Source organism: Amyelois transitella, chromosome 17 (assembly GCF_032362555.1).
Source record: "Amyelois transitella isolate CPQ chromosome 17, ilAmyTran1.1, whole genome shotgun sequence".
NCBI classification, from domain to species: domain Eukaryota; kingdom Metazoa; phylum Arthropoda; class Insecta; order Lepidoptera; family Pyralidae; genus Amyelois; species Amyelois transitella.
Genome location: NC_083520.1, coordinates 2,878,720 through 2,895,915, shown reverse-complemented (window position 1 = coordinate 2,895,915; position 17,196 = coordinate 2,878,720). Strand labels below are relative to the sequence as shown.

At 34.1% G+C, this 17,196-nt stretch overlaps 2 protein-coding genes across 2 annotated transcripts in view; one reads left to right on the top strand and one right to left on the bottom strand.

Annotated features, from left to right (window-relative positions):
- The first annotated feature begins 1,438 nt into the window (after positions 1 to 1,438).
- Positions 1,439 to 2,380, top strand: LOC106143336 (uncharacterized). The gene is made up of 2 exons (XM_013345391.2): positions 1,439 to 1,527; positions 1,941 to 2,380. Exons 1-2 carry the CDS (start codon positions 1,439 to 1,441, stop codon positions 2,167 to 2,169), a joined length of 318 nt encoding a protein of 105 aa, XP_013200845.1. The 3' UTR covers positions 2,170 to 2,380.
- A 2,180-nt stretch (positions 2,381 to 4,560) lies between these two features.
- LOC106143435 (beta-1,4-N-acetylgalactosaminyltransferase bre-4) overlaps positions 4,561 to 17,196 on the bottom strand; it is a 118,415-nt gene continuing 105,779 nt past the window's right edge. The window contains exons 2-10 of the mRNA XM_013345521.2: positions 11,519 to 11,617; positions 8,576 to 8,783; positions 7,929 to 8,230; positions 7,686 to 7,821; positions 7,452 to 7,549; positions 6,583 to 6,772; positions 6,166 to 6,288; positions 5,990 to 6,085; positions 4,561 to 5,832 (exon numbers count right to left, since the gene is read on the bottom strand). Of these exons, the coding sequence (XP_013200975.2) occupies positions 5,700 to 5,832; positions 5,990 to 6,085; positions 6,166 to 6,288; positions 6,583 to 6,772; positions 7,452 to 7,549; positions 7,686 to 7,821; positions 7,929 to 8,230; positions 8,576 to 8,751 (1,254 nt within the window). The 5' untranslated portion in view covers positions 8,752 to 8,783; positions 11,519 to 11,617 and the 3' untranslated portion in view covers positions 4,561 to 5,699. The remainder of the gene's footprint in view (positions 5,833 to 5,989; positions 6,086 to 6,165; positions 6,289 to 6,582; positions 6,773 to 7,451; positions 7,550 to 7,685; positions 7,822 to 7,928; positions 8,231 to 8,575; positions 8,784 to 11,518; positions 11,618 to 17,196) is intronic.

Here is a 17,196-nt window from a genome sequence, read left to right as displayed (position 1 = left end):
CAAGAGATTGACAAAGCCCGCTTTACGTTTTTTGAATGCAATCAAGGCACCATAAGTATTATTAATTAAACCATGATTAGGGGACACTTCTAGTTTTGTCGCTGGCCTTTTATGTCCGCTCCTGAGAAATGAAAAGAAGTCAGGTACATTGTTTTTATAAAAGATCCGACATGTCAGTTGACCTTTCAACTAAGTTCATTTACAGGGTGTCTGTAAATGTGCACTGAGGTATAGAGGCGTATAGTATGGGTTAAAATTGTTGACAACTGAAGGCTGATAAAAAGAAAAAGATGGAAACGGAGAGTCCAAGACGGTCGTAACTTGATCAAATCGAAGTCGTTCTAGTACAAGGTCAGTAGGTATCTTAAACCAACAAGATCATTGATGTAGATGAAACATAAGAAGTGTGCAGTGATCGGATTGGCTCCTGCCTCCACCTCTTATGAAGTAGGTACCTGTGACTTGCAACTTTTGAATGCACATGTTTTTCTTGAGGCATTAAACTTCGCATGGGTGGGCTAGGCACTGGATACTCCCAATAGTAAACAACATTCATAACCGCTATTATAAATGTGAATAAAGTCAACATTTTAAGAGCATGTGAAGCCATTATAAAAGCAGTATAAATTGATTTATTTGTATAAATAAAACACGTAAAAATCTTTGTGAAAAAACCATATAGAAAAAATGTCAAATTGACAGAGTATAAAGATGAGAATAGAAAGAAAAGACACTTTTTCAATGGAATGACTTGTTCAATGGCTTGAGAATTGGATTGCCCTAATAGAATGGATTGAAAAATCGCCTCGTGTAAGTAACTCATATTAATGAGTTTCGATCATTTATTTAAAGTGAACAGTGTTATAAAAACACGTGTTTATGATCCCAATATCAGACTAACGGACAAAACTACGGTTATTGAAAGGTTTTTTGAGGAAACCATGGGCTAGATCCGAGCGAGAGAAGGGCTCAACTGCCGCAAAAGGAAGATCTAGTAGTAGGTACTAGGTTCCACTGAAAATCAGCGCATTGTGTAACCTCATCATACACATGCATATGCTGAGTGGAAACCCTTTTGGTCGCATCATGTATTTTTTTTTATTTTTATTTCTATGTTTAAGAATGAAAATGTTATGTTACATCTTGCGCCAAATAAAGATTTTTCTTTCTTTCTTTCTTAGGTATAAGCCAAGTCCGTACATATAATTGGTGCAAAGTTACGTAGGCAAGATGTACGTATTTAATTAAAAATAAGTTTTTGTTTACATAAATAATCTTAATGCGTTCGGTTTATTTTTAATTTTCTATTGTCTAAGGTTCTTACAGCGTTCATGCATATCTTTTTTTTTCAACAATTGACATTTTGTAAGAATGACAGTTTGGTGTCGCAGCGTATGTACGTTCGCTTAATATTTTTTTGCAAAATTTCCACAGTATTATGCCGAAGTACTACAGGTTCAGGGCGACCACGCCCACCAGGAAACCACGACGGTGCAGGGACAAGGAGAAAGAGAAGGAAGTACAGAAGTAAGCGGGTATTTTTTGATATTTGTTTACTGATATTTTTACAGCTAAAAACCCATCAATTCTCACAAAAATTCTGTTCTTTATAGCACTGTGTGGCTTATTAGCTGATGATCGTGATGAAAAAGCTTTCCCTTATGTTTTTGTATTTATCGTTACTATTAGGAATGTTGTGTAATATAGAGACTTTCTATCCGTTGTGGGATCGGGAATCCCTATTCAAAATACTGACCGCAGTAGATCAGATTTAGTACCAATATGACCACAAAGCAGATTATTGTTGGAAAATTTGGAAGTAAAATTAATGAACGAATATAGCACCTACGTCTGTATTTCGTTAGATTTCCGAACTTATAGATCAACCTTACACAAAAAACAATATACCAACAAATCTTGTTTTTTCATAATCTTTTCAGAATTAAATTTGATGCCGAGAGAAACTGGCTGGATGTAACGCTGGCATGCACCCCTGCCCCGTCTTGGTACCTACGGCGTACTTCATGGCGGGAGTGCCCCCCACTCATGGGGCTCCCCCGGGAACTGGCAGCAGAACTGAGGGCCTCCGTACAACTCAGCAACCGACCAATCTTCGTCTTCAAAATCCCATCAACAGCGCTCTCTCAGGACATGATGCATGCTATGTGAAATGTATAACTACCGTCAAAATTGTTCCGTGTTTTTGAAATGTGTTTTTGTTTTGTTAGCGTAATAGTTGTCATTTCGGATACCGGCCCATATTTTTCTTGACCTCTATGAACGAAGGAATAACAGTAATACAGTATTTAAATTTAAAGTCTCTGATTTCTGAATAATCTGCACGGTGGTCCAAGATCTCAGAGCCGCAACTAAGTACAGAGTTCGAAGGAATTGGCGCTATTGTATTGATATAACGCTTCTCTTATAATAGGGTGTTGTATTTATTTGATCGTAACACATTTGTTGACAAATTGAAGTCATGATGTTTAGATGCTTAGTAAAGGAACCCACCAAGACACTTAGTTAAGTATAAATAAAAGATGCGAATTATCAAACAAACAATGTATTCATAAAAACAATTATGACAAAAATAATGAGCGTACATTACATATCACTTTTTAAGTAACTCGGTAACGGTCTATCAACTAACGTCTACAGACCTATTTAATTTGGATGGCTAAGCGGGTTACTCTTATAGTTATGCAAGTATAAAAACTATTACTAGCTACAATATCTAACTCATTTTATTAACAATTAGCAGCAAATTCATCAAATTGGCGACATTACCTCTTTGTACATTTAAACTCAATTACAACTTTTAAAGCTGAAAGATGACAAATTAAATTTTATGTTCCTCTTTTCCGTTTACACCATAAATATCATTCCATTCTGCTGTCACTGAAATGCTATGTTTTAAATTTAGATGTACGTTCTTTATTATTAAATAGCTACCCAATATCAATTTAATTTTATCGATGGAGTGAAGTGAAAAGGTGTGATTAAACAAGAATGGCCTTCTTGTCAATATAAACAACAACTAAGTATGTAGGTAAACATAGTGTTGGTTTTTTCTTTTTTTCATTTTGCCAAGTGTGTTTACGACTCAGGTTTTCAAATATCCTAAATTTTGAAAAATAAACCAGCATTCAGTAGCCTATAACGTTATCATGAACAGTAAAGAGACTGAGAGCAAAATTCCAAAAAAATCTTGTTCTTAGGTAGTGATTCCTGCTTAGTTACGCCGTTTCGTTTCACTCGCAAAAATTAACTATTAAAAAAAACTTAATATTTCGTGAGTTAAAAATAGAAATAAAATCTTTAAATAAATTCGCTTAATATCCATACCATATCGCATATCGCAGTACTGATTATTATTTGCTGAAGTAAAAAATATCTATTTATTATGTACATAAAACGTTATTGTAATAATTACATGTAAATTTATTTTTAGGATTAATATTCATAGTAAGGTAAGCAAAAATTGATGAATTTTTCTTGCAGTTTAATGAATACTTTTTTCTTTATATCTTTCATATTGGTCACAAATTTCTGCTTTACATTTACGAAATAGTACTAAGTACTTACAGCAAACGCAATGCTTTAATTTAGCACATAGATAAGTAATTAAGCATCCGCTAAGGGATTTTGATTCCCTTGAGATTTGAAGCCTAGCAAAATCTTATTTTCTTTTCTATTTTTAGGGATATATTTTATTTAAAACAAATAAATGATAAATATGGATATAATATATATATATACCTTAATATAAGTACGAACCTATAAAGAAAAAACGTAGGTACTAAAATTAAAATAATTCTTAGTCCAATACTAGGCCTGACCTACTAAATCCATTGCTCATTAAACCCACTATGCAATAAATAAAAACCTAAATCATCAGGTGAGAAGTATCTTAGTTCACAGATTGGACTGAGAAGATGAAAAATGTAGGTGTTTTTGAGCAATGGCTTTAATTTCTTTTTATTTATTATCATTATCAGATTTGTATCACAATGTATCCCCTTATGCTACAAAGCAAAAAATAAATTAAAAATATTGCTTCAGCGCTTATAAGGAAATTGAAGGTTTTATTTTTAAAGATTTAAATTTAAAATAGTTGAACAAGAATTGTTGAGATTTCAAATAAATATTTTTTTTAAGTTCATTCGCCGATTGAGATTCTAGTCAGCTATACAAAAATATAAAAATAACATTTTATTTTGTATACTGTTAAAAGACGGTGAGAAAATTTAGAGGATATATCTTCTGAACGCTCAAAAATAATTGCAACCATACAAAAAAGCTAAACTGGGGTACCTAGGTAAATGTAAAAATAAATACTTAAGTACCTATCTTACAATGATGTACTAAGTAATTGATTGGTTCACAATATTAAATAAAAAAATATTTACTGAGATGGCATAGTCAATTGCAAAAGGGTAATTTATAGCAATAAATTAATGTTTATATTTTTGCACTTGACTGTATCTACTGTATATAACATTGCTTTCTTTGAAAAAAAAAAAAACAATACTAATGAGTTTAGGCCGCAGGCGCCGCAGCTATGAGAGTTCAATAAAAGGTTACATTATAAATAATTTTTAAGAGATTCGTTTTTAATACTGTAGCGGCGAGCTAATAATATATAAAAAGTTGTGCTTTAATGCGAATGATTTTAACAGGCTGAAACACGGATTAATAAATATAAGACACACGTATGTAAATATTTCACTAAATAATAAGGTAAAATATTTATACTTGACTTGATTTATCAATTACGTAGTTTTAAATCTAGTTTGACCAATGTTTGTATAAAGTTATAACATTCGCAAGCAATTTATTCTATAATTATTTACTTACAACCTTAATTAACTATTTTTTACACAAATATTGTCGTTATCTGTACAACAATTTTATAGTGCTATAATTTACGAATAAATTCATAGTAAGTATAACAAAATATAATAACGTACAAAATGCATAAAGAAATGTCTGTCAGAAAGTAAAAGAATGACTGGATAGTGATAAACATCGTTTATGTTATATACAAATATATTACAATTCATTACGTATACATTTAGAAATCAACTTAATAAAGAAATGTTTTACTATGACGCGTATGGGTTCCATCAAAATGACTCCTTTTTTGTTTGAATGACAAAGCAATAGTATAAGTGTCACAGCTATTTCTGTGGTACGAGTTTACACATTTTATTTATATAACTACATTTTGCTTCAATCAAACTGCAATATATCGCTGCTCTTTCTAACAGTAGGTACTAATAAAATTGAGACGGCGACACGAAGTATCAGTTTAACAGTTTTATGCTGATCATAGCACTCAATCAGATACATACCTTAGGCCAGACAAAAACATTCAGAAATTCGCATCGGAATAATGGTTCAGAAATTCGACAGCATTAAATTATTATTAATGAATCATACAACATTTGAAATAATATACGGCGTACGAAATTCCGAAAAAATTATTCCTATTTGCGATCCGATCCGAAACGTGCCTTATTTAGCGCGTATATTCTACGTCTACGACTGTAATTGGATCATAAACATATCTCCTAACCACAAAACCATAGATAAATGAAACGGATACTAAGAGATCATAACATTATAGGAACACTTAGCGTCCAAGCACTGTCGTGTTACCGTTCATCGCCGAACAAAAGTTTGGCGAAATACGTCCATCAGCTACGCTCGTCTATATTCACTAGCACATGAGTGTAAAGGTGGTTGTGCGTTATTTGCACCACCTCGTACTGAAGGGTCGATAGGCCGTCAGTGTGGAACATTTTGTACGTTTGAGACAACAGCTGGTATCTGAAAAAAATAAATTAAAATTATTGTAATGGTCTGGAGGAAAAAGATGAAGAAGTTTGTTAATAAAACATGTTTTTGAAAGATTTGTGTAGGTATAATAAAATGCACTTATCGGAATCTAAAAAATAAACAAAAAGAATAAATATGGTAACATTACCTTTTTGGATTTGGCGGTGATTTCTTGTGATCCAACATGGCGTACCGTGCAATAGACATTTTATATCTTGCCACGTGATAGCCCATTTTCTTAATCCTGAAAAGAAAACAAACATTAATTTACCTAAAAATTTCTAAAAAAATATGAAAAAAAAATAAGTAAAATATTTAACGTACCTATATGACATATCATCATCCTCTCCACCCCAACCCCAGTACTTGTTAGAGAATCCGTTGACGGCCCAAAACTGCTCCTTGGTCATCGCTGATACTCCTCCGAAAATATCTTCGTAGGGCAGCCTGAAAGATACGAACAAGTTATTAATTTGCGTGCCATGAAAAGCCAACAAGCACTTTCGGCAACATTTTTTTTTATGTGTGTGTAAACAAGCGATCCGAGCCGGCTTTAATGGGTAGCATTTATAGGTGTAAACCATTCTCAGAAAACAATTTCCATCATTTCAAGCTATCGCTGTCCTGTTTGACGTCATATTATAAAGCGAAACAGCGATGTGCCAACAGGTGTTTCTGCTTCAAATATCTAAATTAACAACATAATCTCAGTCTACCAAGGTGACCATAGAGAATACTCACTGAAAGTTAAGCTTGTCTATGGAGGCGGACATGTGTCTCGGCTGTCGCGGACACGAGTACATGTTCCTCAGGTCCAGCGGCAGCAGGTCTATGTCGTGGAAGATAAAACATTGCCAGCCCCCGGCCTTCTGCTTTTGACTCTCCGCGTAACCCACGTTCATTAGTTTGGCTCGGTTGAATTCACTATTGCCTGAAAGAACAATTTCACATATAAATGTATTAATTTTGTTTAATGCAAGGAAATTAATTTTGAGACTTGTTTAGGGTAGGATATTAAATATCTATTTATCTAGTTATCTTACAAAATGTGTGTAAAGCTTGACCAGAATGCCATACTAGCATACTTATTTTTTAATGTGCCGTGTGGTTCCCGGCACCAATACAAAAAAGAATAGGAACACTCCATCTCTTTCCCATGGATGTCGTAAAAGGCGACTAAGGAATAGGCTTACAAACTTGGGATTCTTTTTTAGGCAATGGGCTTGCAACCTGTCACAATTTGAATCTCAATTCTATCATTAAGCCAAATAGCTGAACGTGGCCATTCAGTCTTTTCAAGACTGTTGGCTCTGTCTACCCCGCAAGGGACATAGACGTGACCATATGTATGTATGTTTGTTATTTTTTAATAATATCCTCTAATTATCTCATGCACTTTTTAAACCGCAATATGGCGAGGTATGCTGTATTTTTGTATTCCGCATTCAAGCTGTTAAATTAGCCATTAGTGCAGTTGCACAGACACCGCGATTCGACTGTATATCAGTCAGATAATATTTCACATTATATCTAGAAAATATAACTTATAGAGAGTAATAAGTTATAAAAATATAGCGTGGATTATATACATATTTTAAGAAACAACTTACCTTCTTGTTCTATTATAAAAATTCCATATTCTATTTGTTGCCGCATCAAGAAGGGATGCATATGATTTAAAAATATAGCTAAGTGTTGCTTGCGATCTCTGTAACAAATAAATATGCAGTTTACAATATCGATCGATCGAAAAAAAAGAAATAGGTACGAGAAATGCGATTGAAAATATTTTGAAGGAAAATAATGAGAATAAAAAACGGCCAAATAAAAAAGTTACAAATTACCTGAATGGCACAATAATAGCAACTTTGTGTCTCGCTGTGCAGTTTGGCGGGGAATATCTCCCGCCCCAGTGAACCTCCGGGTACTTCTTCTCTACCATTTCCAATTCCATTTCCGTTTTATTTACCGAAATTGGACCTAAAGAATATAGAGAAGATTTGTAAAACCTTATATATTTGTTTCATCATGACTTTACATACATAGTGAGCAATAAAAAATGAAAAATTTGAGTCTTTTGAACTTACCTAAATCTAACGGAATTTCACATAGTGGTAACACAGGTTCCTTTTGTTTCTTCTCGCTGACTTCTGTTACAAAATTAATAATATTTCCCATTAACCGACCGATCAACGGTGGCACGCTTTCACTCGCATTAGCTCGCGTCATATTTTGCGCTGTAATGTTGGCAACACTACTGTTTACTGTTACGTCTTTGAAATTCGATTTCACAGTTCCGTTTGGGGCTAAATAATTTATGGGGTTTTCAGTTTGATTCACTGTCGTGGAAGGCAGCTTTTTAGGCCAGGTAACTGATTTCTCTGTTATTCTGAAATATAAAAAAAAAAATCATGACAGAACGATGAGATTATATTGTGGGATATTCTCATATCGAAAAATTTTACAGTTGTTAATTGTCGAAAGAAGTGACCTAAGACAAGACAAAGGCATTCGTCATTGCCAGCAGGTTAGTTAATTTCAGTAAACAATAGAAATTCATTTTTGCTTGTTTGCCTTACAAAAAACTACATACAAAATGCTATAATGACAGAGACAATGATGAGATGAGAAATAATTATATTCTTTTTAATTTTTCAGTTATACGCTATGATGAGAGACAATGATGATGAGATGACAAATATTATTTAAAACTTTCTATTTATTAAAAACTCACCTAACAGTGGGCTGCGTAGCGTTATAAGCCGGCGTGTACAGGTAAGTGCGGAGGGGCGAGGCGTCTAGAATGGAGCCGAAGAGGTACTCCACGGCCGCCAGCGCCAGCACCGCCAACAAAAGCAGGCGCAGCGCACGCGCAACCCGCCCGCCGCCCCCGTTCGACGTCGCTCCCATCAACGCATGCGGCTTGCGAGCCCGCACGCCCACTGGAAATAAAAAAAAAAAAAGATGAGTACGCTGAGAGCGCTAGAGGCCTGATATAAAAAAAACGTATGGTGTAAACCAATCCACACTCTTGGATGAAGACCTGGACAAAAAGGATATCCCCATCGATAACAAAGAAAAATTGAGAGGGAGTACGACCTACGGAGGTCAGAGTGTGGGCCAGTAGCTTAACTTCGCTTGCGGGGTAAAAACTTGAAACTTATGCACCAGGACCAGGTAGTTAGTAACCGGGACTAACTTGTGGGCTTTATTACTATTGCACCACCCACAATTTTATATATCTACCTCTGTATGTTCAGCTGGTGGTTTAGTAGAGAATGCTATGTGGCTTTTAGTCCGCCTATTGTAGGTAAATCTTTTTTGTGCAATAAATAGTTAAATAAATAACGAGGTTCGAAGGAATTCTATCATTAAGCCAAGCAGCTGGGCGTGGCCTTTCAGACTTTTAATGACTGTTGACTCTGTCTACACCGCGGGAGATACAGACGTGATTATATGTTATGTAATGTTTTTCATAGGAAATTTGTTACGTTTTTTCGTTTCGACTTTTTCACGTAGTTAATACCTTTGCTGTTCGTGGTGAAACACCTCCAGAAAGATTGCCCGTTTACATATATATTTTCTTACGTAGATATTGCCGATCAATATACAAAATTAATACTCCCCTCCTATTGGTACTTATAATTTCTATTTTCATAGGGTTTGAAGAAGCCGTAATTAGTCATCATTGAATAGCTTTATTTAAATTATCACTAGAACCAAAGTTGAATCACTGAATACACTTTATAAATTGTTTCAAGTTCATGTGACCTTGTGTCTGTGGTTCTATCTAGCGTTCTTTTCTATAATATGATTTTCACCATTATTTCAGTGATATTTATAAAAACTAGCGATAGCAGAATAAAACAACACAAATTGAGCTTAGGAGACCTGAGCAGAAATCTAAATTTCAGGAATTAAGTTGACATATAATTGCAGATGGCATTATTGACAAATAAAGAAGATCTTTAATCTTCATTTTTTATTTTTCATTTTTTTTTTTTTTATTTCTATGTTTAAGAATGAAAATGTTATGTTACATCTTGCGCCAAATAAAGATTTTTCTTTCTTTCTTTCTTTCTTTCATAGATGTCATGTAAGCAGTCCATTTAAGTAATTATAAATTGTAAAAGTAAAGGACTGTATAAAAGGCTGAGGTAAAAGGTTTTGTCGGTAGAAACCATATTAGTTTGTTCCTATGAAATTTTAGTTGAATAGTTACATCTATCATTTCTAGTACACCTTTAACATAATGCTTTTGCAAATTGCACAACATTTTCGATACCCAACATTGTAACAAGAATTAATTTAAATACAACGTTTAACGGTGTAATGTTTAGAAAATAAATAACGTTTTATATCATCGAACTACTTTAAATTGAAAATAAGAAAAATCTATAATTACCTATAATTAGCGCATAGCCCGATGTTGATTAAAATACATAATTATGTTTGTGATGTGTCCATACGAGTTTTTGTACCTGAACACACAAGTTGGCAACATTGCAAAGAGCAATCTTCCATTCTTTTAACTTCTTCCATGTAAGGCACGTCTTATATAATTTTATGATTGTAGATTCGGTCACAATGAACGTTGTGTAGTGCAAGGAAATTTTATTAAATTATTCCGGAAAGCCCCGGGATACAGTAATTTTATTGTATTATAGCATTATTACACAGTACATTATTGAATTTATTGCTTTTTCAGCCCAAAGTGTTTGCGTACAAATAAGTGTTTTAAAAATATAGCTGGAATCATTTTTCTTTTGATATAATCTGCAACTATTGATAGATTCATATAAATAATATTTAATTTGAAATTTTTAACTCTTAATTTAAAAGAGATGGAAAGGTCAGTTTTGAAGTTCTCTGTGAGTGGTGAGTATACAAAATACTTGGAGTAACCAATGGTTAAACCAAGTATTTTGTATAATAAATTAAGGTCATTCTGATATTAAATTTTGTTTTTCCATGTTGGTTGTATATTTCCGTGTGCCGACCCTTATGGGTGACAGGTGGCGCCACTGTACGTAGTTTATTGGGTACCCGCTTTCACCAGACTCCGACCCGGTCTCGGATAAACGGACGGCGATTTTTTACCGTTATCTAGATCCATCCGGATAAATTTGCTTCGACCGGGTTTACCCGGAAAGTTATATGAACCAGTTTTGGAGGTTGTAAGATTTAGATAAAGAATGACACAGGCGAGGATAGGGACGATAAGAAATACACGGGAATTTATTTTTTTATTTATTTAAAACTTTATTGCACGTAAAATAATGTATAATAATAGGTGGACTTAATGCAATAAGGCATTCTATACCAGTCTCTTTGTTTCAGATAGGTATGTTTTAGAAGATCTACTACCTACAATGTGTTAGCTGCCATGATGCAAAGCTGAGTCAGTTTCTGACTGACATTTGCACTCCCGGTTCTTGGATATAAAAAGGTGGACCCCTGACTCTTTATCAAGGACAAGGAGCGCAATGAGAACTAACGCCAGGAGGAAAAAGGCGGCCGAATACAGTAACTTTCCAAATAATCTCACAGTATGTACCGAATACTTACCTGAATGCTGTCATTCAGATCCCAGCTTTAAAGAAAACAGCAGAGAGTGAGACAGGGAATGACGAGGATTTACTATACACATGAAATTAAACATATATAAATGTATTACCTTAATTTGAATAATGTGTAAAGATGGTGCTCGGTGGAAGTGACCCATCATCCTCATTGTAGATTGATTAACCGACTGTTTAAAATGGTGTCCATGGTTCTGAAACAAAGAAAAAAAGAAATTTGATACACTTGTCAATGATTATGTTTCTCAGTATAAAACTGGCACTTATGTATAATTTTATTAATCTGTATATTAAAAAAAAGTGAAATAAAAAAGTTGAACTTAAACTGTAACAACAACATTTGGAAGATAGATACTGGTTGAACAATTGGTAAGATTTAACCCATATAAGTTAAAAACCAATGAAAATTTCTTCTTAGTAAAAAAGGAAAATTTGATTTAATTGTGTTGAATATAATGAATGTATGTATGTATGTGCAGGGATCGTGGCAAATGGAAAGATGTGGTCGCTGCCTACCCCTCCGGGAAAGAGGCGTGATTTATGTACTTTTTTCATTGAAATTGGTTTATTGAATAAGCTGCCACAGATAAATAACAACCTATTTCACTTTTTTCAGTTTCATAAATACACCCACTCGCTTTTCAAATATAAAACATGAATCAAACAAAATATGTATTTTTAAATGAAACAAACATCCCATAGGAGGAAAATACATATAACTGGAACAAACAGAAACCATCTCTTTCATATCGCAGATTATGTTTGCGAAACAAATATGTGTATCTATCTAGAACAAAAGGTGGGGTTATGTGTGCTCGGTCGATGTATATCAAACGCCTATTGAAGGCGTATCCAATCCATATTCAGCATTGTAATTTCAGCCAGATGGGATCATGACCATACAGCCATCTAGGTAACTAGTGACGTGCATTTTAGCCTCGTTTATGTCAATAGAAAAAAGAATAAGACCGCTCCATCTCTTTCACATGGATGTCGTAAAAGGCGACTAAGGGATAGGCTTATAAACTTGGGATTCTTCTTTTAGGCGATGGGCTAGCGACCTGTCGTTATTTGAATCTCAATACTATCATTAAGCCAAACAGCTGAACGTGGCCTCTTAGTCTTTTGAAAACTGTTGGCGCTGTTTACCCCGTAGGATATAGACGTAATAATATGTATGTATGACAAACAAACTTAGATTAGTCCCGGTTACATCCTCGCCTAGTTTAAGCTGGGTATTAATTTAGTCAGTTTGTTTCCTGTTTTGTTTATACAATTCACAAATTGTTTAAAAAAAAAGACGAGAAACAAGAATAAAAATTACTGTAATCTCGTCTAAGTACATTCTCAGTCTTGTGAGGTTTCTGAAAAATCTGTAGTTAATTTAAAACAATATTTCTCCGTTGTTTCATAGCTGGTACGTGACGTATTTTCGAAATAAATAAATAAATAAATATATACGGGACAAATTACACTGATTGAGTTCGCCTCGAAGTAAGTTCGAAACTTGTGTTACGAGATACTAACTCAACGATACTATATTTTATAATAAATACTTATATAGATAAACATCCAAGACCCAGGCCAATCAGAAAAAGTTCTTTTCTCATCATGCCCTGACCGGGATTCGAACCCGGGACCTCCGGTGTCACAGACAAGCGCACTACCGCTGAGCCACAGAGGCCGTTTAATAAGACTGGCTTACGGGGCTTTTCTGCGGCCTCGGCTTGTGACATTGACTAAGTATCGGTATAGACGACAAGCCGTATTAAAGATTATGTCCACTACATAGAAATATAACCAAGCTGGAAAAAAACTCAAAGACAAAGATACTAGAAAGAAAAAAAATATAAATAAATAATGACTCTTTTCTTTAAATTAAGCCCATTAAAAAGAGACAGATTTTTTTGCTATTTTGATGTTATTTTTCAAAAAGCCTCTCCGTATTAAAGTTTCATGTGTATTCATTCCAATAATTAATATGCATACGAGCAGTGAAATACAGATAAACTTACCACTGTGGTTGTGATACGTATGATTTTTTTTATCAAGACCGTCTTTCTAGTAAAAAGAATGCAAAACATCTGTCGTTGTCTAAATGGGAACATAAGTCAATGGTAGTAGGCATACGGCAGGCAGGTCTTATAATTTCTGGCGAAGCTAAAATGACTTGGTAAGCCGGTAACAAATGTAGCTCCAAATGGATGTTTTTTGCGGGGTTGACCCAACAAATATATATATATATATATATATATATAATCACGGTTGCTCCTGCGGGGTAGACAAAGCAGACAGTCTTGAAAAGACTGACAGGCTACGTTCAACTGCGAGGCTTAATGATAGAATTGGGATTCAAATAGTGACGACAGGTTGCTAGCCTATCGCTTTAAATAAGAATCCTAAGTTTTTATGCCCATTCTTCAAAAAAAATTTAATGGATGAATGGAAAGAGCATTAATTTCGAGCAGACATAGAGTCCTGAAAAGAACATTCCGGAAAAAAGTACTGAACCCTTGGGATCTGTGATAAACGACAAGTGTGAGGGCGAATTTGGGAGCAAAAGGAACTAAATTATATAAATACTTATACAAGCTTGTCATTCTGGTAAAAAGTAAGATAAAGTATCCAAAAACAACTAACATGAAAATATTATTGAATGTGGATGATGCAAAAGATGTGTAAAGTAGTGGTCACTAACTACCCCTCTAGAAAAAAGAGGCGTGTTCATGTATGTAACTACTAACTTTTACCTGGAAGTTCACTTAAATAGGTGGTTTAACAATCCTTCCCTATCACCTTTATCTTAGTCACAATCGCACAAACAATACAACGATATGCTATGACAATATAGAGAAAAAGTTAAATATCTGAGGTCAAAGATTGCTATCTAGCCATAAAAATGAGTTAGGTGCACGGTAAATCAACATAAAGTGCCTACAAACGATTCTTTGAAAGACATAATGTCAGTGATAAGTCATCTTATAATATTATATACCTCCTAGCTACAATCAGCAGCTGCGTGTAAGTCGTTTAAACCGTCTCACGAAAAATAAAAGGCACTTACATCCCAATGTCATAAAATGGATTAATTAATTAGTGGATTAATAAGGCGAAAAGTATACAGAGTTGTGGCAAATGGAAAGTTGTAGTCTCTGCCTACCCCTAATGAAAGATGCGTCATATATTATTTATTTTAACAAACTACTGGACCAGACAGACAACGAACAAAGCAAAACTAGACCGTCACAAGTAATATGAACTACTTTTATTTCTTGAAAAAATTACTAAGCAAAGCTCTGTTTATAATATAGTATTCTAGTTTTTTGTTTTCATCGGAATTTTAGAAAACCGGTTTATTTATTTATTTAAATTTTTATTTAAATAACTCAACGTACACAAGCTTCTCAAATAAAACATAAAATAATTAAAAACAATATTTATAACTTAACTCTAAGCAGGTGTACGCCGCAGCAATTCAAAAAGGTCATAAGCTCAGCGGATTTCTTTGATTAAACAGTTCTGAGTTTGATTGGTAAATGTTTCTCGTTACCAAAAAAACATACGAAAGAAACTAGCAAATAATATATTAAATGTAAGGTTGTGTGTTGTGATGTCACAAACATAAATATTATCCCTATTTGACCATCCATCTTTAACCGTTAAGGGTCAAAAAAATCTCGGCTAATCGATAAATTTACGGCGAGCCGTCATTCACACGCGCAACGCGATTCATTACAGCAACCTGGAAAAATGGGGCCAATGTTCTGTGAAACATTAATCAAACCATTCCCACCGGCGATTAATGAGTTAAATGACTCGATTCTAATGATAGAATCGTTTAACAAGCTATTGTAATCATAATTAGTTATGTCTTCAAGTGAATACATAAAAATTATTGGGAAAGTTTTTTAATCCACAAAAAACGTTTTCATGTAAAAATGTCGCCAAGACGAGTCCTATAAAAATGTTTTCAGATCTCTTATAAAGCCAAGATCTAAGTCCTATAAAAATGTTATCAGATCTCTTATAAGAAAAAGTAGCCAGATTTCTGATGAAGATGACGTAGCGCCAAGAATCTTGATAATTACGTCAGGCCTAACTTCACGAACTATACAGTATACATACTCGTATACATGTGACTAGTTCACGGTGGCGGTAGAAAAAGGTATAAGCATTAAGGTCACGTGTTGTAAAATAAATTATGGTTAACAGCAAAAGTTACTATAAATAGCATCTGTTATTTCGCTCTGCTTTTTCTTCTCATAGCTATAAATAAAACTTAAAATGTATTTATTATATAGTTACGTTATTATCGCTGCCCAAGATACTATGCAACTATGTCTAGTCATGATCCGTTTATAGCGTTCATGATCAGTTCTAAGCGTGGGTGGTGACTAGTTAATTAAATCAAAATAAACAATTACCGAGCGCAAATAACAACACCAATTAAAGTGTGAGAATGCAAGGTCTGTTTAGGTGTGATGTGGGATGAGGCGGGTTGATTGGGGTGCTTTACAAACAGAGCAAATACGATCTACTTTGCTCTGTGACGTGTCAAGTATACCTTCGTACAGAAGATTCAAAATTATTTGCTAATTAATTTAAGTGACACGTTTGGGTTTAAATAGGAAGGTGTGGAAATATAATAAACGGTCAAAATATGTTATGTCGCTTGTAAAGGATTTTCGTTAACCCTTCGCTGCGGTAGTGTTAGTCGTGTACAGCGAATCCCAAAGGAGCAATTCTTTCTTCCAGGATGAAAGGTACTCCAGTGTCTTTCTCAACACCCTTTCAAATTTCAAGAAGATTTATTGGAGATTCGAAGAAAAACAGAGAAAAGATAGGTAAGTAAAAGAATGATAGGTAATGTCCTTGCACTTAGCTTGGCGGATAACTGTTGCATTAATAATATTAAGTGGACACTTAATAGCTTTTAAGATATAAGATTGGCAATAATATACTAGTTTAAGATAAAGCTGTTTATTTCCACTGTAAAATACAATAAATTGGATTGGGATTATAAAAATCAGACAGATAACTGTAGAAGGGTTTAAACAGAACTAATACGTGGTTTGGGCTAAAACTAGTTTCAAATGCCGTGCGGTTACCAGCAGTGCCATGTGGTTTCCGGCCTTTTAGAATAGGACCACGTCATCTCTTTACCATGGATGTTGTAAAAGGCGACTAAAGCATAGGCCAATTAACTTGGAATTCTTCATATAAGGAATGGGCTAGCAACCTGTCACTATTTAAATCTTAATTACATCACAGCTGAAACTGGCTTTTCAGTCTTTGCTTGACCGTTGGCTCTGTCAACCTCGTAAGGGATAAAGATGTGATTTTATTATATGTATGTTTTTCAAATTTAAAATATATAGTTATTGATGTAATAAGTGTCGTGTTAGAACGCGCTTTATCGTAGCAGAGCTACGCCATGGTTCGTAGATGTCTACGACATTTTGTCGTAGCGGTGTTATATACTTTTTTTAGTTACTTATCGTAGTAAGGCTTTTGTAAATCTTTGTCGTATTTATAGTTCAAATATAATCTATGTAAAGAAGGAATCAGTTTCATTACTTTCGCATACTTATCGCAAATAATCACATTCTCACTTGTTGTATGTTAATAAAATAGTAGAGTTATTTGCATTTAATAGAAAACGGCTTTAATTAAAATCACAATAACAATTCCACCTGAAGTTTGTTTATACTAATTAATATGTACCTACTGTTAATTAACAAATCCTTGGTGAATATTTAAAGTCGAGAAGAGT

Coding starts and splice junctions, on each gene's coding strand:
- LOC106143336 (XM_013345391.2), top strand. CDS start 1,439: ATGCCGAAGTACTACAGGTTCAGGGCGACCACGCCCACCAGGAAACCA. Junction 1,528..1,940: donor AAAGAGAAGGAAGTACAGAA/GTAAGCGGGTAT, acceptor TAATCTTTTCAG/AATTAAATTTGATGCCGAGA.